Below are 27,347 nucleotides of genomic sequence, written 5' to 3'. Positions count from 1 at the left end.
GTACTTTGGAAGACTGATGAGCAGCATGACCATCTTTAGTAGACTACATGTGCCTGGAAGTGTTTTTAAATGTGGAATTATCTTATTATACTTGCAAGTTTTGTACATCGACTTGAACATCCCCAAAATCTTCTTCCCAGAGAACAGCGCTCCCGGTGTGAAAAAAAAACTGAGACATAAGAGGTAGCAATTCTACCTACTTAAGTAAAATTCAGTTACTGGCTAGTAAGTACACTGTCTGGATGCCAACAAAGAAGAAATTTGGAGAACCTGCAAGGAAATCAATTATAAAATGTGAAGAGAGAGCACTGATTGGAAGAACCCTGCAACAGTTCAGCAAAAAGCAATTCAGGCTTCAGCTTTAGTACAAAAGATTTCTTCCAGTAATTTGGAGGAAAAATAAATCAAATGTCCTCAGAAATGAATAAATGAAACATTGAAGGAGTATACCAACTCAAATAAAAAGTTGCAGAAAAATAGAAGATGATTTAATTAGCTGTTCAGATGAACTGATAAAATGGCTGAATATGAAACATCTCAAGAACAGCTGTTTCAAAAAATGGTAGAGTTAGAAGACAGAGTATGCAGAGAAAACCTGAGATTTTCTGATGTACCAGAGAAACTGGAAGGAACAGACTATACATTTTATGAAAGCACAAATAAGCATCTAGACTGTTATTCCACAGCAAGAGCTGTTAATTGAAAACACACATCACATATATGCTCTGTACCTGGCCATGATAAAGCAGCCAAGACCTATATAAGTAAAGATGCAATCACAACAGCAGAAAGAGTTGATTCTGACAAAACTGTGGCAGAAAGGAAGAGTATTAAAAATTGGAGACAGCAGAATGTTTGTGAAAAATGATTATTCACTGTACACCAGGCAGAAGAGAAGCAAATTTATCGCAACAATTTAAATTCAAGCTGCTGTTTACAGCTGCCATCAGAATATTTTTTCATAGGTTCATAGGTCAGTACTAGGCTAGCTGCTCTTATGTGCTATTTTAAGCCTAACCAAGTTCCCTTTTTTTGCTTGAAATAGCCTGTTCCATTTGGTTATAGATTGGCCTTATCCATTCTGTGGTCTATAATTATATATTACCGCTAATGAGAATAACTGGGATCATGCCAGAGATAATTTGAGGGGATCTTTGCATGGGAAAAAGCATTTAGGAGCTGCCTTTGTCCATTATTATTGCAGGGACAATCCTGGGGTAAATTTTCTGTTTCCCATCCATAGATTTAACTTACACTTGAATATGGACAGGGCTGAACTTTGGTTTATGTGTATGGGGAAATATCTTCCATAGCAGTGGTATCTTCAGCAAGATATACCTCTCCCTCCAGTCCAGTCTGTTGATGTTGCAGAAGAGGTTTAGATCTCTGCACCAAGTAGTAAATCCATCAGTAACTGGTTGGAGGAAGCCTTGTATGCCAGACGCAGGTCACCACTTAGCAGTCTGTAGGATACTGGGTAATTGAGTCAGTCTATGTAGAACATGTTGTTTAGGCCTTGCATCCATTTAGTAAGGTATCTCTGTGGAGATTCCAGTTGCACGTGTCTGGACAGGTACATGCCAAAGGTGGCATTGTATTCAGTAGTTGGTGTTATGAGGGCTAAGAAAAGAGGGGCAGTGACATCCCTAGATCTAGGTACAGTATAGAAAGACTTTCTAACAACAATCAATATGTTGGGCAAAAGTTAGGTCACTGCTCATGTAAGTTCCCTAATCCTGAACAACTGGGTCAACTCTTAAGGGTGTTTTGTTAATTTGGTAGTTCCGTGGGGTAGATGGCCTCCAAAGGATACAGTAATGCATTTTTGGCATTTAGTTTCAGTCCATGATTTTGGCATCATCTGCATATATAAGACAAACCTTCCTGCAGGTGGCTAAGTCATTTGGGGATTCAATGACTGCTCTTAACTTGCAGTCATCTACAAATGTCAGCCAGAGCCCTTTTGTATTGGCTTTTACTTCAGGAAAGTAAATGCCGAACTGGAGAGACCCCAGGACAGAATCCAGAGGGACTCCACTGGTAACTGGTCTCTACAGGTAACTTCCCCTATTCTGATTAGCTTCATCCAATCTGTGAGCCATTTGGAGATCCATCATGTGACATATGAGTTTATTTAGCTTTTCTATTATGCCTGAGTGGGGAATTGTGTCAGAAGCTTTGGCCAGATTGAGGTATACGGTTTGTATCATTTTGCCTTCATACATTGCTTTGGTGACCTTCTCAAAAAAAATCCACAAACTTTGAGTATGCATGACCTGTCCTTGACAAATCCAAACAGATGGGTCCAGTGTTTGGAGGTTCCTTATGTCCTGATTGATTAATTCCATGATAAGTCTTTCCTTGACTTTGCATATGAGGCTGGTAAAACTTTTGGGTCTGTAATTACTGGGTCTGTGGAAGATCCTCCCTTATACCAGGGAGTGACTGTAGTTGTTCACCATTCGGTTGGTACAAAACCTGTACAGAGGCTGAGATTTAACAGTGTTGTTAGGGGTGTGATTAAGTCATATTTTATGCTGTTTAAGATGCATCCAGGGATATTGTCAGGACCCATCAATACAGTACTTTTAAGACTTGATTTATGTGATAGCTGGAGGTGAACCAGTTTCAGGTATATCTTTGAGGGACAGACAGAGAGGAGAGTGGGGTAAAGTTAGAGCTAAATTTATCAGCTACTAGGTTCACTATAACTTCATCCTCAGTGTAGGGAATATCGTTCACAATCAGCTCAGCACATTGCTGCATTGTGTTTTTGAGATTATGAATATAGCTGAGAAAACACCTTGTCATTGTCGTTGGCTTGGGTAACTATTTTAGCTTCAGACTTGGCTTTAATGGATTTTATTAAGCTCCTGAGTTGTTTATTTGATTGACAAGGACTCTAACATTTTGGGAATTACTTTTCTTACTTTTGTTCAAACGTTTCCTTATATTATAAAGTTTGTTGGTGTTATGGTTCTACCATCTGGGTTTATTTCTAGGGTTTGCCCTGCACTTGTTCATATGAGGTACAGCTGCATCTGTGCAGCTGTTTACATGCTGGCATAGTGTAGTGGTGTATGTTTCTTCATATTCAGTGGAGTTAACTAGGTTGGCAGGGATTTGAAGCTTGCCAGTGTATCACTTAGGAGTAGGTAGTTTGATTTAAAGAAATTTCTAATGGTATCATGGGTGGAATTGATCTCTGGTTTCAGTTTTATTTCAAAGGAGACTGCTTTATGGTCAGACTTAAGTGATGAAGATGTGTAGCTGATGGTGCAAGATGCTCCCATCTTACTAATATAAGAACAAGATCCAAGTTGTAATTCCCCCCAATGGGTACTCTGACTAATTGTTCCAGGGCATTTCTATGGAAAATGTTCAGGAATCTCTGTGTTTGTGCAGCAGTGGTTGTGTAAGCTTCCCAGTCTATAGTTCGACAGCTTAGATCTTGTAGGAAAACAGTGTTGGGTTTAATCCCAAGTGATTCTAGTTCTTGTAGATAAGAGTTGTGGTTTCTTTTTCCATACAGAGAGTTCTTTAGCTAGCTAATATTTGATACAGGATCTTTCTGATGATTATTTGTATGTGAAGAAGCTCTAGTGCATTGTGCTGATTTACCAGCCTTGATGCGAGTCTCTTCTGGCTGTGTATTGAGACACCTCCACCTTTTTCCCTTCCTGTGCAGTATCTAGTTCAAACATGTGGAAGGGATTATAGCCCTGCACAGCCAGAGTGCTCTCTGCTATTTTAAACCATTTTCCTGGAGGATTAAAGACAGTTTTTTTTTATGCAGAACAGGTTAAGAAAGAAATACAAATGTTTATCCAACAAAAAGTGAGTCATCAAACAGAAGGGGACTCTGCTTCTCATTCTTCTGACAATAAAGCTCATAGAGAGATTTGACGGTGAAACTTTTTTTCCAGTGTTGCAAGGGAAAGTGCTTGATAGAGAGAAAAAAAGCATAGGAGTGGACTAGAAGAATCAGAAGTAGTTTGAACTTGAACCAGAGTCTGGTGTAGGGATGGGTGATGAACAGGAAGAAGACCAGCAATACTGAAATTAGTGAATAAATGTGAGATTGTAGAGCATCAGTCACATTTGTGAAATATGGCTTTGCAAGGAAAAATAGCATTGCAAGATTGCACTTTTGTTGACTTTGTTAAACTTATAGATGGACTGGAAAGCATGTACCCCACTTCATATCATTACTGTTTAGAAGGACACTAGAAGGAAAAAAAGTAACTAAGTAAAACATTATTTGTTCTTCATAGTATTTATATAAAATACTTCATGATATAAACCTCATGTTCTCTATTGAAGCAGTTTTGTGTACTATGTCGTCAAGGGTATTTTAAATGTGAGGGTAAGTTTTTTAATTGATTGTTGTATGTAATAAAGATATTAGAGTAATAAAGATATTAGAGTAAAGAAGTAATTTTTAATTTTAAGAACTACAGGCTTCATTTACAATGTAAAAAGAGAAGAAAGTCTGGACAAAAGCAAGTTTAAGTTAATATGCTGTAATCTTGGACTACTGGGGTGGGGGTGGTGTGTAATAGTGTATTGATTATATTATAAGTAGAGCTGAGTTGTTTGCTCTTATTTTTGCATAGGTGAATGTGTGGATTAAAGCCCTTGATTAAAAAATATGTGTTTTCTGTAAGTAAGTAGGTTTGAAAAATAAGGCAAAACGATAAATGCCATTAGAAGTGCTAAGTTTCTTGCATTTGCAGTATTAACTTGTTTTTTCCTTTAATGTTCAGTAGGAGTCAAGAAGCCTACATTTTAAGGCAGTTGTACATTCTATGTTCTGAATAAAATTGACAAAGACTCCGTTAACTGTTTTTTTTTTTCTCGCTGCTGATGCAAAGTTTCCATGGAGATGAACTGTCTGCAGGTACAAGCAATTAATCTTGAGAGTTGTGAGCATTGTTTGTTAAGAGAAATGCAAAAATGAAAGGAACAAGGACAAGCAGTTTGATAAAAAATAAATTTGAAATTATTGGAAGTGAATAAAATAAAATTAGCAGCTTCTATACCAGACTTAACACTTCACTGCAATTCATTGAAACATTTATAATTTAGATTTATTTAAAGATAGCCAGTGCACTTTTTCTTAAGGCTAAAAGGTAATGTTTTCTGAAAACATACAAGCCGTTTTTCACATCTGGACAGGGAACAGAGATGAGAAAAGAACCGATAGCAATCAAGTGGAGCACAGGCTGCAACATGCACTGGGTAACCTTAATTTTAGGTTAGATAATGCCTCTGAAATCAGTTGCCAATTTGGGGCAATTGTTCCTATCTGGACGGTTAAACTTCATCCTTTTGTATATTTGTTATTAAAATATATCTAACTTTTATTTGAGGGTATTCGTTAAAACAAATAGTCTTGAAAAATGTAACATAGGTTCAACGGGAGATGACAAGAAACAACTATATAAAAAATTAACCTAACAAACAGTGTGTGCATGTAACACAAAAGCTAGAAATATACATTCAAAAAAAAGATGTCATTTATAATAGATGGGAATAATAACTTTTTTATCATAATGGCTATGCTAGCCATATTATTTTGGAGTGTAACTGGCCTTAATGCTTTAGACAAAAAGGTAAGAGTATTGAATTATATTAAGAAATGCGGAGTGCAAATAGTAATGCTGCAGGAGACACATTTGGAAATAAATGAGCATGTGAATATGATAAAGAAAAGGATTTCTAGGTGGATATTCAGCAGAATCTATCCATCCTGAACCCCTTTTCCCATTTTGTACATGGGGTCAGGGTGTCACTTCAGCAGCGACAATCATCTTGAGCCAAGATTTACACTGCCAGCTGGCTAGCCCTGCCACTGTAGTTCATTTGTACCACTCACTCATGCACACACTCTCGCCTATGGCCAGTTTAGCAGAATGTCAGAGACAAAGGAAAGGTAGGATAATTATTCTAATTGCTGGAGGAGCTCTAGTAGAGACAGAAGCGGAAAAGATAATAATGGTATATTTGGGTAGTAAGGGAGGAGGATTATGCTGGCATGTATTTATATTATGGAGCTTAAGAAAACTTTGGAAGAAATAATCAGCTTTCACCTAGGAATATTACTTATACATGGGGACTGGAACTGATTTGCAACAATGTGGATGTATCTGGGAGCCCTAGAAAGGAAAATATAACAAAATAGGGTAGATGTCTGATAAAATGTATGAAAATATGTGGTATGGAAGACATGAATTCAGTAGTAGATTTCCAAGAGAATTTACATATTATTCCCCAAGGTACTATAACTGGGCTAGACTAGGCAAAAATTGTATTTCATAGGAAACCTACCTGTTAAATGTAGCAGAATGTAAGGTATGGGTAGTGTAAATTATTCTAGACTTTCTATAACAAGAAAATTAATGAGAGACCCTGTAAATGTATTACAGATATTTTGAAAATTGTATTTAAATTTCTATAAAGCAGAGAAATATGGAGATCAGGAAGGAACACAAGTGGAAATGTTTATGAAAGACTTAAGTTTATAGGTTCATAGAAGATTACTAGGGTAATGGCCCTAGGGCCTTTACAAGCCTAGCCATGTAATAACCCTAGTACCCTTATTGACCATAATTAGATGGTCGTTGTTAGCAGAGTGATTTTCTGATCATCACTGACTGCCCCTGTCCATGAGGGACATAGTTGCCACCCCCCCCAGGGTGAATTTATGGTCAGCCATCCAGTTGTCATGGTTGCACTTGAATTAGGGTAATTTAAGAGGTGCGCTTCACATGGAGTGGGAGCTTATTCCAGAGAAGCAGCAATCACTGGGAGATGTATATGTCTCTTCAGCATGTTCTGTTAATGTCACAGGCTGGAGTGAGATCCCTGGAGCAAGTTATTCTTGTCCCATTTGATTTGCAGATGTGCAGCATTTCCATTAAGGCAGAGTCAGAGACTGCTGTGTAGGCCAGGCACAGGTCGCCTCTCAGCAGCCTATATGATACAGAGTACAGTGACGGGACTTTCAGTCTTTCCATGTATATCATGTTTTGGAGGCCCTGGATTCTCTTGGTTAGAAACCTCTGTGGTCTCTCCAGTTGCTGCAGGACATGAAGATAGAAAGACTCAAACCATGCATCCTTGATACAGGAAGCAGGTCATTAACACGTCAGAGTTTTGGTCCCCTGTACTAACTGCCAGATTGCCAAAGTTAGAGGCAGATGCTCAAAAAATAACATTTATGATAGGAGGAGATATGATAAAAACAGTGATGTATAATTAATCTGCAGGAAAGCCTCCAGAAACAGATGGTATTCCTGTGCAAGTTTTTAAGTTAAGAGGAAAAAAAGGTGATAGAGATCTGGAAGGTTTTGTTTAACAGCATTTTAAAAGGAGGGGAGGCGCCAATATCTTGGAAGAAAGCTGTGACAGCTGTAATACCTAAAGATGGTAAAGAGCCTTCAGACCCAGCTTCATATGAATCCATTTCAGTTTTAAACCATGATTATAAAGTGTGTGTCTATACTAGCTAAAAGAATGGCAAAGGTGTTGCCCAAATTGGTAGATATGGATCAGTTTGGTTTTGTAGAGGGGAGGCAAACATTTGACAACATCAATAGAACAATGATTATCTAGAGGGAAACAAAATGTAAGAAATATACTGCTGTTATTGGTTGGTCTTGATACAGAGAAAGAATTCAAATGAGTAAGTTGGGAGTTTGAATAAGGCATTTGATGCATTTGCATTCCATGATACAATGATAAGGTTAATTAGGAGGATATATGAAGGATCGGAGGCAAAACGTAACGTGAGAGGGTTCTCCTCTGATAAACTGTGTCTGTACAGAGGAACCAGACAAGAGTGTCCTCTTTCCCTTTTGCTATTTGCTTTATATTTAGGGTTAATGGCAAAGAAAATAAGGGACTCAGAAATTCAAGGATATAATGCGTATGGTGATCAAGAAGAGTTGGCTTTATTTGCTGATGATATTTTGTACCCGTTGAATTCAGAAAGGGACATATCTGCCGTGTACAACATTTTGAGACAGTTTCAGGCCTTTTCGGATATAAAATTAATGAAGATAAAACAAAGGCTGTAACCATAAATTATTTACCCACATATAAGTTGGTTCAGCAGTGAAGTATTTAGTATAGTTTAAAAAAAACTTCTGTTATGGCATCCAAGGGTATGTGGGAAGAGGCTCAACAAAAGATAACACAAAAACTGAGAAATGGGAAGGTCTTGTTTACGGATATGGATGGTAAGCTGCAAGAAGTGAAAATGTTTTTATTCCTTAATTTTATATACAGGAAGGCATATTTTTATCAACCAAAGAAGTTGTGGAGAGTAATTAATAAGAAGTTGAAGGAATTTATCTGGGAGGGGAAGAAGGCAAGGGTTAAGTGAGATAAGCTGAGCCTTCCAATAGAACGTGGTGGTTTAAGATTACCGGATTTGAAGGGATGTTTTACAGCTACGCAATTAAGATTCATGTACATAACATAAGCAGGAAGGTATAATTCAGAATGTAAAGGGTTGATGATAAAGCAGGGGAAACTTTCAAGAAATAAAGAGAGGGGGGTTTTGAATGCAGTTCCTTAAGTAGAATAACAATAGCTATACAGAATATTATATTCATAAAACAGCAGAAAACATTCTAAGAACTAAGCAAGTACAAGAATGGAGAGAGAGCTTTTGCAGATAGGAATGACTGCAAGTAGGGGTACAGAGAATATATAAGAGGGGCCTGGAGCTTACTGGAGAAAACTGACAAAGGAACCAAGGTATTTAGAACAAATAACTGGAGAGTGAAAAGTAATAGAATAAGATGAGGCAAAGAAGGCATTTGAACTGCAATCTAGAGACTGGCTTCCCTACCAGGGATTGTTGTAAGAGTATAAGCAGAGAGAAAGGGATGGAGGAATCCTAAGTGAAAGACCATCTCTGGTAAAGGTTTTAGTTGAATCTAGACAAGGGATAATTAGTAGGGCATATAAAATATTGCATGGCGAGTAAAAGAATCGGTGAAAGTTAGAAAAGATTAGGGAGAGAGTTTGGATAAGTAAGTTACAAGGGAACAATGGGAGGAAGTATGTTTGGCTGCCAAGTATGGAACAAAGTCTACAAGCCTTAGGATTTTTGCTTAAAAAATTGTTTGCTTAGACATTGTTATGCTCCATGCAGACTTCAAACAATTTTTCATCACAGATGGCAAATGTTGGAGGTGTGATGAGGAAGACGTAGGTAACTGGGACATGTGTTTTAGGAGTGTAATGAGTTTGCAGATTTTAATAATTCACTATAGAGTGCTCTGTCAGAAATACTGGGTGAGCAAATGTGTGTAACTAAGAAAATTATTCATTTAAGTTGGGACAGAGGATCTCAATTGCCATGACATAGCATGGCCTTAGTAAGTTTAATTCTGGTAGAAATCTGTATTTGAAGTATTAGATATTGTAGCAGAGATAAACATACTGGATGTGTGCTCTTTAGAAAAGGGAAGGAGAAAATGACATAGAAATAAATAGAAATAATGTAGAGGAGGAGTGAAGTTTAAGGAAAGGTAGGAACTGACCAACTTATGTGACATGTATTGTACTAGTAGGCCTGATGAGTCTTCTCTGTTACAGATGTCAGCTGGAAGCATCATTTGTGGTATCTGAGTTGCACAATCTTGTCCAAGGTAGACAGAGTTCTGATTTTTCTCCCTGTCAGGAGTTCTGTATAACATATGAGAGCAAGCAAGCGATTATCCTTCTGAAGTATTCCAGTTACAATTTGTTCTGCCAATTCAGCATGACCAGTACTTTGAGAACTCTGGGGTCTATATCTATTGTGTTTAAAATGTAGCCGGCTTGCTGCCTCATGAAAGTCTGTGCTTAAAAACTGAGGTGTATTACCACTCACAACTTCTGTGGCATATCAAAATATGTAAAAGTTGCTTTGAACTTCAGAGCATTCTCAGTAGTAGGAGATGATGGGGAAATTATGTATTTTGTTTTATTTGTTGTCTTCACAAAAGTCTAGAGCAGTCCTCTTCCAAGGATGGTCAATTAATGTAGGAATTAAAGGTTCCTTCTCCTCTGTCCTACCCAGTTAACAACACTGATGGCCTATATAACTTTATTCTCTATGCTGATAAAGATATCTGACTACTACGTTGAAGCTTTGTTCTCTTCCTCCACCTGCTTTTAATTATCCCTTTGTGTTTTTCGTGTATGCCATTAAGGAGAGCTTATCTCAATGCCTGTGGCATCATAATTCCATGTCCGTCCAGTCAGGCCATGACAGTTAGCCTTCCCATGGGCAGAACTTTAAATGTAATTGATATTCTACTTGCGTGTTCAGGCCACCCAGCTCAAATAATTTGATTCGGGATTTTTAACTACTTAACTGCTATAAATGCTCTGTTACAGTCCATCCTCCTTGGTGTAGCTAATATGCCTTCCATAACAACTACTGTGTGTCCTTCTGAATGTCTTTCTCTTTCACAGTGTTCCTTAAGGAACTTGGGGACAGTATGGCTATAATAAGAGATCTAACTGCATTTTATTTGTCTGTTTGTTTAAATCTCTCAAGTTGCATTAGAAGTGGTAGGCAAATGTAAACGAACATTGTCCAAGTCCTTTCCTTTGATCAATCGAAATAATAGCTTTTAATGTATAACCAGCCTGAAATTGTTCAGCCCACCGGGATAATTTAAGAATTTCTCCCAGGTCCATGTACATGACAGAAACTTGTGATTGTGTACATTCCTTCTTTCTGCTTGTGTGGCTGTTCTGGAGTAATATATCACTGACTTGCACTCTTTCTAGTGGAGCTGTAGTAGTATACCTCCAGTCCCATAACTGTCTGCTGCTAAGACGTCAAGGGTCCATTTGATGATATAGTAAGTAAGGACTGGTGGTGGTATCAACAGTTCTTTCAAATGGTCAGATGAAGTTTACATTTGCTTAACAGAAGAAAGCAGCATTAAGCTTTTTTCTGACTGTCCCATGCTCTTCTGAATGCCACTGCAGAGTCCTTCCTCAGCACCCCCATATGGTAGATCATTCCATGACTCCAGAACCCTCTGTGTAAACAAAGTTCAGCAATCTCCACAGGTCCAGGTTAATAATTACAGTCTGTTGCTTGTGGCCCTTCCTTCTTGGTCAGAATGAACCCTTGTTATCACCCTGACATGATCTTGTGCAGTTATATCAAGCCCCCACCTCTTGTCTCAGGTGAAAAGAGCTCCTGTAAGCTCTAGTCATATTTCCTCACCTCCACTCCCCAGATCTTGGTAGCTTTCCCATGGATTCCTTCCAGAAGCCTGATGTCCTTTTTCTTTTATGATCTTCAGAACTGCATTCATTCCTCTCAACTGTACAGATTTTCACTGAATGTCCAGATTTTTGCCGTTGATCTTTGGTCTGTTTCTCATAAAATTGTGGTTTTCTGGCAAATCATCGAAGAGTGAAGTCAGAAAACAATAATATACATTTGAGAGTCAGACTTTCTACTTTTCAGAAAATGCATGCTAATGTAAAGCCCGTTGTTCTATCAACTTTCAGTTTGTAAGAACATTATTTAAAAATTGTCCTTATTTTTGAGCCTTTGTCCCTCCCCATTATTTATGACTTTGTCCAGATTTCTTGCTCTAAGAAGTTGAGAGGTATGCATAGAGTACTTAAGGTGTGATCTGACCAATGGTCTGCCAAATAGAAGCATTACTTCTTTGCTTCTGAAATCCATCCCCTGAGAATACACCCAGGCATTCACTTTGCTGTTTCCATTACCATGTCGCTCTGCATTTGGTGATCCAGTCCATGTGATCAACAACTCCAGATCCTTTTCTTGCTCAGCTTTCACTAGTTCTGCTCCTTTCAGCAGACACTTTACACCAGGGATATTAGCGATTGAAGTGCAGTATTCTGCATTTGTTTGCACTGGACTTCAACATGCCATCTTTCTGCCACTTGTTCAGCCTTTCAAAAGCCTTTACCAGACACTGTCGCTTATTCTCCACTGCTACACCTATATCTGTGTTGTCAACAGGTTTGTTGTTCCTGTTCTGTATTCCCTCAGATATGTCGAAGATAAACAAACTGAAGAGTACTGAATACAGGATAGTATCCTGTGGTACTCCGCTATTCACTTTTTTATTCTTGATATTGTCATTCTTGCCACAACCCTCATGGGCTTACCATTCAGTCATGTAGCTGTCCACTTTCACAGTGTTTGCGCTGATTCCCAACCCCTCTTTTATTCTCAGCAGCCTCCTATTTGTTCCCAGTCAAAAGCCTTACTGATGTCAATGTAGCCTACATCTACTGTTTACCCCCCACTGCTGATTTTATCTGTAACCAAGTCATAAAACTGAGTCAGGTTTGACTCCTCCTAGTCATAAACCCTGCTCTGGAGATTGCTGTCCTCTAGACATGCTGCCAGCCCATCCCTTAAGAAATGTCTGAGTGACTTTCCTCACTACAGTTATTATACTAATAGCATTGTTCATAGGTTGGTACTAGGCTATCAGCCCTAGGGCCTATACAAGCCTAGCCATAACAATTCCCTGGCTATTTCTTCCCACACTATTTACTTCCCTAGACCCCTGTCTAGCAGGACGACTGACGTGATCCCTGGGGTGAATTTCCTTTCTCCCATCCACTCGTCAAGGTTCCTTTTGAAGAGGGCCAAAGAGGCACTCTGCTTGACATGTATGGGCAGTCTATTCCGGAGTCTGGGGAGTCTCTGGGTCAGGAACCTATCCCGCCAGCATGTTTTGTTTATTGTGATGACAAGGTTTAGATCCCTGGAGCGTGTGGCTCTGAGGGATTGGGATTTCTTTAAGTGTAGCATGTCCAACAGCTCTGGGTTTGATATGGCCTTGTATGTTAAGCAGAGATTGCCTCTGAGTAGACGATATGCGACAGAGTATAGCTGGAGTTTTTTAAGGCGGTCAGCATAGGGCATCTGCTTTAGGCCTGTGATTCTTTTAGTGAGGTATTTCTGCGGCCTTTCCAGTTGTTGCAGATGTCTTGAGAGGTACATACCAAATGGGGCGTTATATTCTATAATGGGTCTATTGAGGGATGAGTACAGTAGGACAATGAACTCCTTTTTTCTGGATGAAAAGCCCTTAGTGATGAGGTGTGCCACATGGAGGGATTTCCTGACTGTTGTGGCGATGTGGTTATCGAAGGTGTGACCACTGTCCACCTGTGTCCCTAAGTCTCTTGTCACACTTTCGGTGTTTAGTGTACTGCCACCTACGTGGTAATTCACGGGTACATGTTTTTTCCCAAAGGGGATAACTATACATTACTTGGCATTGAGCTTGAGCCCATGGCTCTGGCACCAAGCATCTGTTTCTGTAAGGCCCTTTTGTAGAATATCCACATCATTTGGGGATTCAATAATGGCTCCCAGTTTGCAGTCATCTGCGAACTTTGTTGGCCAGAGTCCCTTGGTGTTGGCTTGTATTTCAGAGAAGTAGATGCCAAACAAGAGCGGTCCCAGGACCGAACCCTGAGGTACTCCACTTGTCACTTGTCTGGAGCTGGATTTGGAGCCAGCTACTTTTACAGTGTGGGTTCTGTCAGTAAGCCAGTTGGCAACCCATTGGGTGACGTACGGATTAATGTCCAGTGTAGTAAGTTTATCTATGATTCCAGAGTGGGGGATGGTGTCAAAGGCCTTGGCAATGTCTAGATAGGCTGTGTGGACCACCTTACCCTTGTCCATGGCTCTGGAGACTGATTCAAAGAAGTCAATCAGGTTCAGGAGACAAGATCGGCCCTTCACGAACCCAAACATGATAATACGCTCCATGGCCTTGCAGATAAGGCTCGTCAGACTGATGGGATGGTAGTTTCCGGGATCCAAGGTGGATCCCCCCTTGTTGAGTGGGATAACTGTAGCTCTGCACCACTCAGTGGGCACGAAACCTGAGGTGAGGCTATGATTAAACATGACACTTAGGTGAGGTGCCAATTCATATACTAGTTCATGTAGTGCACAGCCCAGGGTGTCATCTGGTCCCATGGATGCTGTATTCTTAGCTTTGGAGTGTGCGTTTTTTACCTGTGTGGCCGTTATTACCGGAATTTGGCAATTTTCCGGTATTGAGATGGTCTGTTTAGGGGGTGAGAGGGGGGTGAAGTTGGCACTGAATCGATCTGCCAGGATATTGGCAATATCCTTGGGATCAGTATATTTAATGCCAGCCTGTTTTAGCTCAGAGCAGATCTGAGCATTGCCATTTAGATTCTTGACATAGTTATAGAATGTCTTGTGGTTGTCTTTGGAATCTTTGGCAATTTTATTTTCGTAACTAGCTTTGGAAGATTTTATGAGGGATCTCAGTTTCTTACTGAGGCTGGTAAGGGAGTTTTTTGCATCCTGGGATTTTCCTCTTTTCTGCAACAGTTTCTTCCTTTTGTTGTAAAGTTTGTTTATGGCAGGGGACCACCAGATTGGCTTCCTTTTTTTGGAGGAGAGCATCTTGGTTCTATTTGGGATGGCACGATTCATGCATGAGTGGATGTGCTCGTACAGTGCCTTAGTGTAGGATTCAGCAGTCGAACTTTCAGTTCCCGTCTGCATGGGTGTCACGGAGTTTGTCACTTCTGACTTGAGTAGCATGAAGTTGGCTTTGGAGAAGTTTTTTATGGAGGTTTCCTTACTGGGGGGTGGGGATGGGATGTGGATGTTAAGGGTGATTAGCTTATGGGTGTGGAACATCGATTTCCCATGTTGGTAATGACCAGGTCTAGGATATTGGAGTCCCTGGTGGAACTATGGATTAGTTGATCCTGGGCATTGGAATTTATGAATTCCAAGAACCGTTGGGCAAAGGTGTTGGTACACGAGTAGTTTTCCCAGTTAATGGCAGGGTAGTTAAAATCACCCATTATTAGGGTGTTTGGTTCTGTCTTAATATTTTCCAGTATGTTTAGAAAGGTGTAGTGAGAATCTTGGGGCATGGTGGGGGATCTGTAGCAAGCTACAATTTGGATTGCAGTGTTACCTAGTGTTAGTTGCACCTGGACAATTTCAGACGCATTGTGTTGGACAACTAGCGTGGTGGTGTGAATATCCTTGGTGAATATGGACACTCCTCCATCTATAGTGTTTCGGTCCTGGTTTGGTGGCCGAAAAGTGTGGTAAGAGTTATAGCCTGGTATTGCAGGAGTGTTCTCTGGAGCCTTGAATCAGGTCTCAGTTACTGCACAGATATCGATGTTCTCCAATTTTAGGAGTGCCTCGAGAGAGTGCATTTTGAGGTTTAGACTTCTAGCATTGAGTAACATTACCTTCAGATTTTGCATGCTTGTACCTGTTACGGTGGTGGTTTTGTCCTTTGCACTTTGCCTAAAAAAGCCACTATAGGGGTGGCAAGAGCCTTAGCCAGTAACCTGAATCCCAGGGGCGACAGGTGCAGACCATCTCTGGCAAAGCATCGTGGTCTGTCGATCATGTCGTCCCAAGTAGACAGATACTGGATCCCCTTTGAATGACACCAGAAGCTTAGCCAATTGTTGAAGTCAGTCATTTTGTCCTTATATTGTGGTATCATTCTGGGTGAAGGCAGGATGCTACTCAGGGCTAGGGCCATAGCTGCCTGGGCCACATGATCCGAGAGCTCTTCCATGTCTCTTTTCATGTAGTCCATGGAGGTATGTCTCAAGTCATTCACTCCAACATGGACAATGACAGAGTCATATTTGTACTTGTTGTGGAGTGACTTGAGTGCATGCATTATGTGGTGGATCATGGCACCCGACAGGCAGCTGACTGTAATTTTCTCCTTGTTCAACCTGGTGAGTGGGACATCAGTGTGCCGGACTATAGAGTCACCTATGACTAAAGTATTAGGTACGTTGTCTTGCCTTAGGGACTGTTGCTGGGTGGCACACTGGTGTTGTGAGCTGTGTGACACTTTGGTTGTGATTGGTGTTTGTTTGCATTTCAGCTTCAGAGGTCCTTGTTGCTTGGGCAGGTTACAGTTAAGGGCCTCCGCATATGTGGATTTAGTGTTGCTATGTGGGTGTTGGTGGTGTGGGTTTAGAAGGGCTATGTGTTGCTTGAGGTGTAGTGTGGGTGTTAACCTTCTCCTCTTGACTGTCTAGCACAATCTTGGGTGGAGAGAGCTTTGCTTCCAGTTTGGCTATGTAAGTGCATCTCTCACAGGTTGTAGTGTTGGGTGGTTGGAGGAGAGGGTTGTCTGTGTACATGAGGCAATTGCTGCATTGCCCCAGTATGCCCAGATTCACCAGGTGGACAGGAGAAATCACCGGAAGCTGACCCTTGGACATGCCTGGTTTGTTGCGTTTTTTTTTTTTTTTGTAAAGTACAGAAGCTGTTTTCCCTTTCCTTAGCAAGGTACTTTTCAGTTATAGGCTGTTTAGTGCCTACGATTAATTTCTCCTTATTAACAAGGAGAGTTGAGTGCTTGTAACAGTTTAAGGCTTCCTAGTGCTTTCCAGCAGGTATTAGAGCAAGTGCTAGTCACAGGGATGCTTAAAGGTAAGATGAAAAAAATGCACACTGCAGTGTGCACTAGAGAAGTTAGATGTGAAAGTAGGTAACTTAAGTTTTACCTGTCAAAAAAGTTAAGGTTTAGTGGAGAGTTACTATTTTTAAAACAGCAAGATGGATTGAAAGGGGTGGTCACTTTTGTATTCTGGTACTATGGAATACAGTAGGATGGCCAATAAATTTAAATAGTTGAAGGGGAGTGATTTCAAAAATGATAATTTTGTGATTACTCACACAAGCCAGTGAAAGCAGAGAGGAAATGAGATATATGGTCAAATTAACATAAGAGGCAGGCAACTAGAAAGACAGTGGTATTTAACAAGACAACTGTAACTGGGTGGGAGAGTGGGGAAAAAATTCTGCCTGACTCAGAAGAGGCAGAGCTGTGATCTCTTTTGAAGTTTTAATATGCAGTTAGGCGGTAGTCTACTTAACATTGAAAGTGTGATAAGAGACCTTGGGACACAGGAGGACAGTAGTCTCTCTTTTGATAATCACATCGCCACAGTAGTCAGGAAATCCTTCTACATGGCACATCTCATCACAAAAGGTTTCTCATCCAGGAAAAAAGAGGCCATTGTTCCCCTCTACTAATCAGTCATTAGACCCATTATAGAGTACAATGCCCCTTTTGGTATGTACCTCACAAGACATCTACAACAACTGGAAAGGCCACAGAAATACCTCACAAAGAGGATTACCGGCCTCAAACAGATGCCCTATGCAGACTGTCTCAAAAAACTGCAGCTTTACTCCGTTGCATATCGCCTACTCAGAGGCGATCTCTGCCTAACACACAAAGCTCAAACCCAGAGCTTTTAGACAGGCTCCACTTAAAGAAATCCCAATTCCTACGAGCTACACGGTCTAGGGACCTAAACCCTGTCACCACAATAAACAGAACATGCTGGAGGGATAGATTCCTGTCCCAGAGACTTCCCATACTCTGGAACAAACTACCTATCTATTTCAAACAAAGCTCCTCATTAGCGCTCTTCAAGAAATATCTTGATGATTGGATGGGAGATAGGAAATTCACCCCGGGGATCACTTCTGCGGCTCTGCTAGATAGTGGCAAAGGAAAATAATTTTCTTGGGTGGCAAAAGCCAGGGTACCTTTGGCTAGGCTTATATAGGCCCTAGGGCCAATAGCCTAGTACCTACCTATGAACCTATGAAAACACAAGGTAAAGAAAACAAACCACAGTATTCAAAATATAAAAAGGCAATAAAGTAATACAAAATACAACAAATAAAAGCAAACTAACCTTTCCTTCACGGCAAAGTCTGGATGAGCCTTTCTGGTAGTTCCTTAGATTGTCCCTGACACTTGTACAAGGATACTACACTTGCTGTTCAATCCTTCTGGCACTTCTTCACTAGCCAGTGTTATTTCAAAGGTCTCCATCATGGGATCTGCCAACACACCGGCTAGATTCCTGAGAAGTTTGGGAGATGCCCCATCTTACCCTTGTGCTTTATCTTCCTTAATGTCAACTAGTTCCCTCTAAACCTCCTCCCTCCCCCCTGGTATCTGTACACTGCTCTCATTCTGCACTGCCTCTCTTCTAGCATGGCACCTTTTTTTGCTTGCCTTTTTGAAAACTAAAGCATATATTTACTCACTGCCTCTTCTTTTATCTTCTTCTTATATGCCTAGTCTTGCCAGTTGTATCGTAAATCGTAAAAAAATCATTGAAACTAATAGTTGGTCAACAATAAGGAAGAAACCCACAAAGGTGGGGGGCTGCACCCCCCCCCCAATTATATATACCAACTCCAAGATCACACTACAGTGGGGAAAAGGGCAAATTTTAGAAGGTTTTGTTTAGTTTACCTTATACAGTGTGGCACTTCCTTGTTGTTGGCCAGCTTTTGCCTTTCAATGATTTTTTTTTATGATGATTTCACTCTTTGATGAAAGTGATGATGTTATGTTGTCCCATCTTGCCTTTGTTCTTGCTGGTTAAGTTCGGAGCCGATCCTCTGCTCCGACTCAGCCCTTATACAATAGCTCAAGAGCTTTTACTGGATCGAGGCTACCCCTTATCCCAACATGCCTAGCGGCAGCTACCCAGATCTCATTTGCCGCTTGCAGCGTCGAGATTGCTCCATATTGGCTCAGGCTAAGTACTTTATGTTTTTCTAGTTTCTTGCTAATTTTTTGGTAAATTTACTGGTTATACTGACTAAACCCTATCCTAAGGGTCAGAAGAGTGGGAAAATGTGGTTCCGGAAATCCCAGGGATCTTCGCCAGGCACACGTGGTGATTTTTCCCCCAGGAGCAGAGGGGGAAACAACAATGGAAGATGCCACCCACGTGGTAGAGGAGGTCTGCAACAGCAGGGAGACAGAGATATTTTCTCTGCTAGGCCCTTCCAGCACTCCTGGGAGGCCTGGCTGTTCACATCTGGAAGCAGTCGAGGGCAGACTATCACTGTACCCAGCAGCCTGACAGTCTATCACAAGAGAAACATGGGTACTGTTGATAATATCCAGGGGCTACAAAATTCCCTTTTCTCAGTCCCCCTCAAAAGACAAATGTTCTATCCCAGATGTTCCACCCAGTCTTTGGGATCATGCAATCCTAGAGGTTCAAAGATTGCTAGAAAAAAGAGCCATCCAGGAATTCCTCATAGACCAAATTGGATCCGGAACTTACTCAAGGTTCTTTTTAGTTCCAAAAAAGACCGGGGACTGGAGACCAGTCTCAACAAGCTAAACCAATCAGTAAAAAAGAGAAAGTTCCAGATGGTGATACTGCAGTCCATTCTTCCCTTCTTGGGTCAGGACAGTTGGATGTGCTCCATAGGATGTGTACTATGATATAAAAATGGACAAGCAATCCAGGAGATTCCTATGCTTCCGGCTGGGAGCCAGTCATTATCAGTTCAGGGCCCTGCCATTTGGTCTCACCACAGCCCCCAGGGTGTTCACAAAGTGTGTATGACAGTGGTCACAGCTCACCTGAGGCGTCTAGGATTCCTGGTGTTTCCATGTCTAGATGACTGGCTCCTTACTGCTACCACTGAGCATCAACTAATCAAGGCATGGGACTACACAATCCAAACTTGTTCCCAGTTAGGCATCACAATACATTATGAAAAGTCTGCCTAGTTGCCTTGTCAGTCTATTACCTTTATTACAGGGTGTCAACAAGTTTCCTTTCTCATAAACAAGACAAGAGTTCAGGCAAGACAAGTCTTACAAGTACTGGGCTCAATGGCTGCAGCTATTACACTAGTTCCTTTAGCACGCTTCGACATGCGGATTCTTTCCACATGCAGATTCTACAGTGGCTTCTTTTTGCTCAGTGGTCTTTCCAGAAATTGCCAATGTCACATATGATCTTGATCACGGAATCTTGCAAAAAGGACCTACTGTGGTGGCTGGTCTCCCCCAAGATGACTCTGGGCAGACCCTTTCTAGACCCACATCTGGTAGCCACAGTGACCACGGATGCTCACAAGATAGGGTGGGGCGGGCATTGTCTGGGATGGACTGTCCAAGGAACATGGCAATCTCACGAGTACCATTTGCACATCAGTGTTCTAGAGATGACAGCGGTTCTTCTGGCATTGCAAGCACTTCAAGACTCTCTACCTACAGGGACCATTGCAATCCAGACAGACAATATGTCAGTGGTATGGTACATCAACAAGCAGGGCAGAACCAGATCTTACACCTTGTGTTGGGAGGCACTTCGAGTATGGCAATGGGTGGATTCTTCCCAATGTTTTCTGATTGCAACACACATTCCTAGAAAATCCAACGTGATAACGGACAAGCTCAGCAGGGCTATCCTTATGCCTCATGAGTGGTCCCTGAAGCAAGAAGTTGCGGACTTGATTTTCCGCAAATGGGGCCAGCCATGCTACGATCTTTTTGCCACTCCCCTAAACAACAAATGTAGCAGCTACTTCGCCCTAGTTCCCCCTCTGGGACAGTCACCCAGGGATGCACTTGTTCACAATTGGCCACCGGGACTACTGTATGCTTTTCCACCCTTCCCTCTCATTCCAAAGGTACTTCAGAAAGCAAAGTCGTTGGGTTGCAAACTCATCCTCATTGCTCCTTACTGACCTTGTCAGGTATGGTTTCTGTTTCTTCTCCATCACCTTCAACTGAAGCCCTGGATACTGGATCCAGTTCTGGACCTCCTGACACATCTGTCAGGCCCTCTTCTTGGTTGCTATAACCTCAGCTAGACGGGTTTCTGAATTACATGCTTTGTCTATTCGCCTGCCTTACCTCATTTTTCACAAAGATAGAGTCTCTCTAAGGACCAATCCTTCTTTCTTGACAAAGGTTTGTTTTGAGTATAGCTTAAATCAGTCCATTGAGCTTCCTATGTTCTTCCCCATTTATGGCAACAAGGCAGTGTATAGATTACACCAACTGGATGTTCATAGACAATTACGTTTTTATTTACACAGGACCAAAGACCTCAGAAAATCAGACCAATTGTTCATATCCTTTGCTGACAGTAAGCAAGGTTATCCAGTTTCTAAAATGGCATTATCAAAATGGCTGTCAGACCCAATCACTTATTCATATGGTTTGCGTAAAAAGATGCTTCCAGGAAGACCCAGAGGACATTCAGCCAGGGCCTTAGCCACCTCTGTTGCCTTCCAAGCTAAATTGCCTTTACATTCAATCTGTGCAACAGCAACATGGGCAAATCCTCATATCTTTATCTCTCATTACAAAGTGGATGTGGTCTCCCGGAATAGGGCATCCTTTGGTTCCATGGTCCTGTAGAGTTTGTTCCAGTGAGCCAACCAAGAACACAGTCCCAACCAGCAAGAATGAAGGCGAGATGGGACAACATAACATAAAGAAGTTATGTACCTACCATAACGTTCCATGTTTGTTATCCTTCATCTCACCTTCCTTCTTGTGTCCCCCCACCCTTCCCCCTTCCTGGAGGTTCATGAGGAGTTCTTTAATGGTTACACTGGCTGAGTTTCCTGTTGACATACTAGGTTGGTTAACCATACTTTGTCCTTTTTTCTTTCCTTCCTACCTTGGTGTAAGAGCTTAGTAAAAAAAATTATTTTTCTTACTACATATGTCTAGTGTGGGCTATTACAAATGAGATCTGGGTAGCTGCCGCTAGGCATGTTGGGATAAGGGATAACCTCGAGCCATTAAATGGGGTTCAGGCGCCTAGGCAGCGAGACATTTCCCTATGGTACATTTGACTGGGGACACATGGCTGAAGTGACATTCAGCTGCAGAGAAATATGTCTGTTTGCAAATTCCCTGTGGGCAAAGAGAAGCACACCCTGCCATGCTCACAGCTTTAATAACCAAATGAATGGTGGCAGAAGAAGTGATGAGTGTAATGCTCAGTGTACAGTACATACTTATGTAACTACAACATGTAGAAGTGTGCTACAGCATGGAGGAAATCACACAGGATACTGTAGTCACGTTTATGCTCCAGTATGTGTTTTAGGTAATGTTCCCTAGACACTGTGAAGGGGGTAGTGATCCACACACTCCAGTTATAAAGGCACTGCCCATTGTGCACTGCATTTGTACTGCCAGTGACATGCCCTCTGGCCAGCCTGCTGTTGATGCCTGCCATATTGCCTGCTGTTTCATGTTCCGTTGGGGACCATGGACATTGTTTTCCCCCTGTGCATTTGGTTACTGAAGTTGTGGGCATGCCAGCATATACTTCTCTTTGCCCACAGGGAATTTGCAAACAGCCATATTTCTCTGCAGCTGAATGTCACTTCAGGCATATGTCCCCAGTCAAATGTTCCACAGGGAAATGTCTCGCTGCCTAGGCTCCTGAACCCCAGTAAAAGCTCTCGATCTATTGTATAGCAGCTGAGTCAGAGCTGAGGATTGGCTCCGAACCCAACCAGCAAGAAGGAAGGCGAGATGAAGGACAACAAATATAGAACGTTATGGTAGGTACTTGTTCACAGATTACTGTTCTTGGAGTAGCTGTTTAATGAAGTTTCTCTTCAATGTATGAATATAGACCCTGACATTCCCACTTGATGAGTAAAACAGCACTGAGTGCTGTACTGTACTATATAGAATAGAGTATTTGTTTTTACCATGCCCTGTCTGGTCTAAATTTGGAAAACATTGACCCAACAAGCTTTGTTTCCTGTGTTTCAGAAACTTGACACTGAGAATGAGACAGTTGAACTGGTCCACACACAACCAACAGAAATTGTAGATCTTCCAAAAAGGGTTCCCAAGGACTCTGCACGCTATCACTTCTTTTTGTATAAACATTCTCATGAGGGTGACTATCTTGAGTCCTTCGGTAAGTATCTTATTAGATGATTAATCCTAGTTTTGCAGAGGGTAATTTGGAGAATATCGAGATATAATGTTATTTTGTAATAATGTGGTCGTATATAATAATGACTAGAAAGCTGTGGGTTCTATTCCCACTCCAGGTAACTAGATTGCTGATACTGCACTTCAGCATTGGGGGATTGCTGCATTCCTGAGCATGTTGTCCTTTGAATGAGATGTTAAGCCAAAGTCCCATCTGCCTAAGTTGGTGTTAGCTCAGGAGGATGTAAAAGATTCCACAAAACCATTTGACCATTTTTTCTCTGAGTAGAGTCCAGTGAATAGGACAGGTAAGTTTCCAAAAGAATCTATACATATACTAACTAGGTGTATGTTCCCTTAATTGCTAATTCATTTATGTTTTGTGATTGAATGGGTGAAGTGCTCAACTGACCCTTTACAGCTATGACCCATGCTGCAAGGGAGCAAAAAGTTAGAACAAAGGATTACAATGTATAGAAGGAATAGAAACAAAGAATAGAATGTATAGCTAGACATACACAAGTAAAATAACTTTTCACAGCATTACGTTTTACAATGGGTTCAGCAATCAAATGTATTGCACTGGGTAACTTGAATTTTCTATTCTTGTTTTTTATAACTATTTACGTATTTACACATATGCAGCTGCTTCCATGGAAGCAACAGGGTCAGTGAAATACTTGGCATACTTACAGTTATAATCTTACAATTAGATCTTAAAATTAAACAGATGGGACAAATAGTTATAGTTAAGACCTTTTTTTGGAGTAAGCTATGGAAAAACTGGCAATACTTTCTGACTTGGATGAACAAGAAACTGTATGTTAGTGCATAACTGTAGGTTTATGTACCATAAGCATGGCAAATGAGGTGGCTGGATCTGCAGTTATTTGTGCTTGCCTCTGGAGGGCAGTATGACTTAAGCTTTCTTCGTTCCGTCATGATGAGTATTGCTAGGCATCTCAGTTAAATCTATAGGGGTAAGGGCATGTTTTAGAAACCCTCTCAAGAGATTATTCGGAACTTCAAGAATAAAAGTAAATTCCAAAATTAAAGTCTAAACTAGCAGTTCCTTAAGTAATAAATATTGCAATAGAGGTAAAAGAACTGGAGGGGGATCTGTAGAAGAGGGTGGGAGTAAACTACAAACAAAAAGAATGGCAATTGTGGGAACAATACAGACAGAGTAATGTTTTGGAAGAGGAGTGAGGTTTAAAGGAAGGGAGGACTTGACCAAATTATGTAATGTTGAATTGATGATAATTATATAAAAGCATATATGTAATGTATAATATTTGTAAGTGTGCACATGTTAACATGGTTTGTTTTCTTTTATATAAAGGTATGTTTGCCTATGTCTTAAGTGATAATTCAATAAAGGTGTTAAAAAAAGAATAAAAGTAAATTCCGTTTTCCTGTGAAAGAGAGAAAGGTATGGCTTTTGACTGAGCAATATTTGGACACTGTCCAGCAGTTTACTCTGAGCAGATGTTTAAATTACACTGTGTTGTAATTTGGATGATTTGGGCATTCCTCTACAACTGAGCTCTCACTAAGTTATTGGATATGTAGCCAAAATCTTGGTATAGAACGGTCTTCCAGTGTTCTTGTAGATGGACAACTGGTTCCTGGTAACTCCAATCAGGGACTGTCCTGAAACAGCCTTCTTGGTGACACTTCTGTGGATGTAGACACATCAGCATAAACTGGAAGAAGTTCTCATTGACCCCTTCACATAAGACACCCATCACTGGGGAAGTACTAGATACTGTCTAGTGTCAGTTGTATTCTTGAGGAGAACCGAAGGACATCACAATATCAATCCTCTTGGTGAAGACAGGCCCAGATGCTGCTGCACTTTCTAAACTTGCTGGCTGCCACAGTAAAAATGTAAATATGATTCCTGGGTAATAAAAAAGGGATGAATTCAAACATATCTGCAAATTACAGACATGTCATTGTTGCATAATCTTTGGTGAATTAGCAGATACCCAAACATTATAAAATCTAAAATCAAATTAAAGATGTCTTGTTGTTTATGATATTTTCCAGTATACTTTAAATGTTAGTTTCATATCGCTAGCCAAGCTTTCATTTTTTAAAATAGGGACATTTGATGAGAGTTTGCCTACTGATGTCATGTCCCTGGATTTTTTTCAGAACCTAGATATGTGTGTCATGTAAAATTAATTTAAAAGCTATAAAATGGGCAGTTTTCTCAGTATTTAATGAAGTATCTCAAAAAATGTATTTTGTTTTAAATATTAAGATCTCTCGTATTATTTTCCTTACTTTTATTATTGAGTTCTCTAAGAGTTATTGTCAGAATAAGAGCTATTATCAGAGTCGTCATTGTTTTAATCTATTTATTTTGGATATTCTTATAAATAGTGGGGTATTAGTAACTAAGTATGCAGAATGTATTAAATTGTTTGTGTTACATTTTTTCTAGGTAGAAACAGCCCTGTTAGATATAACATATTATTAAATGTATGGGCAGATTAAGAAGGTTGTAACCTGTAACAGGTTACCAACTAGATGAGTGATCAGATTAACTTTTTGAAAGTGCATTTTCATTGTATGTATAGTAACCTGACATTTTCTTTTTTTAGTGTTCATTTACTCGATGCCTGGCTACAAGTGTAGTATTAAGGAACGCATGCTGTACTCTAGTTGTAAGAATCGGTTACTGGATGAAATTGAGCTAGACTATGGAGTGGATATAGCAAAGAAGGTATGTATCTATTTAGAAGAGGTTAACCTTTTCTTAAAAATGAAAAAAAAATATTGTTCTTTTGGAAACAAAATACTTCACTATATAGTAAAGTAAATGTTTAGCTAGCAAGTCTAGTTGATGCAGTTTGGTCCAACATTCTAGCATTCTTTCACATCTTTCAGACTATTCCTAATCCCTTGATACAATTTAAAGAGAAATTATACAGCTCCAGAAGAGTTTGTTTTTCCATTCATGTGAATGAAAAAGACAGACCCAAGTGCTGCAAGCTTGAAGTTAACATTCCTGTTCTGTGCTGCAGTATTTACAAATGTGATATCCCACTACTGCACTTAGGATATATGTCTCAAATTGGCAAGCTACATGGGGTGGAGGGATACAACTCTGACTACACTACAGGAAACCTGAGTTTGGTTAGTGGCTAGAGTACCTATGGGTGACAGCTAGCAGAAGTTGGGCACTAGCAAGCCAAGCATCAGTGGAAGAGAAAGACCCTTGGGCAACTGGAGTTTAGAAAGACTGAAAGCTACACAGATGAGAGCTGAATCATCTGATAACTGAATGAGGGATGCCTGCATGGAGGCTTTGAGGAGGCCATTTACAAAGATAGTAAATAATGAGGTTCCCAAGATAGTTCCTTGAGGTACCCCATCTATAGCTGGAAGAAAGGAAGACAACACAGTTCATTGACACTTTACAGCTTGGTGTCTATTGGTTACATAGCTGTTAAACCATTGACCATTGGAGTGATAGAGACCTATACACTGTAGTTTTTGGAGCAATCATGTGAGAAGGTGTCAAAAGCCTTTGTCAGATCCTAGAATAGTGAGGGAACAGTTTTCTCAATGTTTCTATTAAGATTAACAGTAATGAGAAAGTCCAAGAGTGCATTTGTTGTGCTATGATTTGGTCTAAATCCATGTTGGATAGGAGAGACGATACTGTTAAGTGTGAGGTATAGGAGCAGCTGAATGTAAATGCATTTTCAAAGATTTTTGAGAGGGTAAGATGGCAGTTGGCCTGCAGTTTGATAAATCCACAGAGTGCCCTTTTTGTGTAAAGGTAGGATTTAAGATGTTTTCCAGGGAGCTGGAATGCTACTCTTCTTGAGTTGATCTGTTTATTAATTTGGATACGGGGTAGACAACTGCACCTGCTGTGATTTTTAAGGTACTCTGCTGTGAGGTCATCTATGGCTTGGGTGGTGGGTTTTAATTTGAGTGGAACATATTTGATTGTTGATGTTGGATTGATTTTAGAATGGAAGAATTAATGTGGATATCAGCGTGTAGATAAAGATAGTTAGTATTGCTTCTGGTGTTAATATGTTTGGCATCAATTTACATGAAGTGAGTTGAAGTCGGTTGCAATATCTTCTGCAGAAAACTTGGGAATTGGGGGTTGGTTGCTGGCTCTGGTGAGGTATATCAGCTTATTTATGGAAACCCAAAAAGCTTTAGGGTTGTTTTGATTAGATCTTTGAAGTGTATGATAGTATTTTTTTTTTTTTGCAGAGACTTTACTTTTAGTGACGTTATGGAGTTGCCTGAATGTCTGATGACTTTGTAGTGTTTTCTGTTTTAGCCAGGATTTACAGACTTTATCTGTTTTTATGGATTAACTATTTAGCACATTGTGTTAGTCATGAGACTGAATTTACTTTTATTTACCTTTTCTTGGGTGAGGGGAGACATTTTGTTGCGTATATTGATAAAGATCGAATTAAATTCCAATGTTTCTTCATTTAATGGTAGGTATTTCAGTGTGTTCCAGTTACATGATTTTAGAGTAGACATGAA

General features: G+C 40.4%; 1 protein-coding gene across 3 annotated transcripts in view; it reads left to right on the top strand.

Annotated features, from left to right (window-relative positions):
- Positions 1 to 27,347, top strand: part of LOC122807693 (twinfilin-2-like) — an 882,928-nt gene that overhangs the window by 808,480 nt on the left and 47,101 nt on the right. For all 3 annotated transcript variants that reach the window (XM_044078650.1, XM_044078652.1, XM_044078651.1), the window contains 2 exons: positions 22,647 to 22,797; positions 25,427 to 25,548. In XM_044078650.1, coding sequence (XP_043934585.1) covers positions 22,647 to 22,797; positions 25,427 to 25,548 — 273 coding nt within the window. The remainder of the gene's footprint in view (positions 1 to 22,646; positions 22,798 to 25,426; positions 25,549 to 27,347) is intronic.

This window comes from Protopterus annectens, chromosome 7.part1 (assembly GCF_019279795.1).
Source record: "Protopterus annectens isolate FY-2018-M chromosome 7.part1, PAN1.0, whole genome shotgun sequence".
NCBI classification, from domain to species: Eukaryota; Metazoa; Chordata; order Ceratodontiformes; family Protopteridae; genus Protopterus; species Protopterus annectens.
The sequence above is the reverse complement of the archived record's forward strand: the minus strand, read 5'-3'. Positions and strand labels throughout refer to the sequence as shown.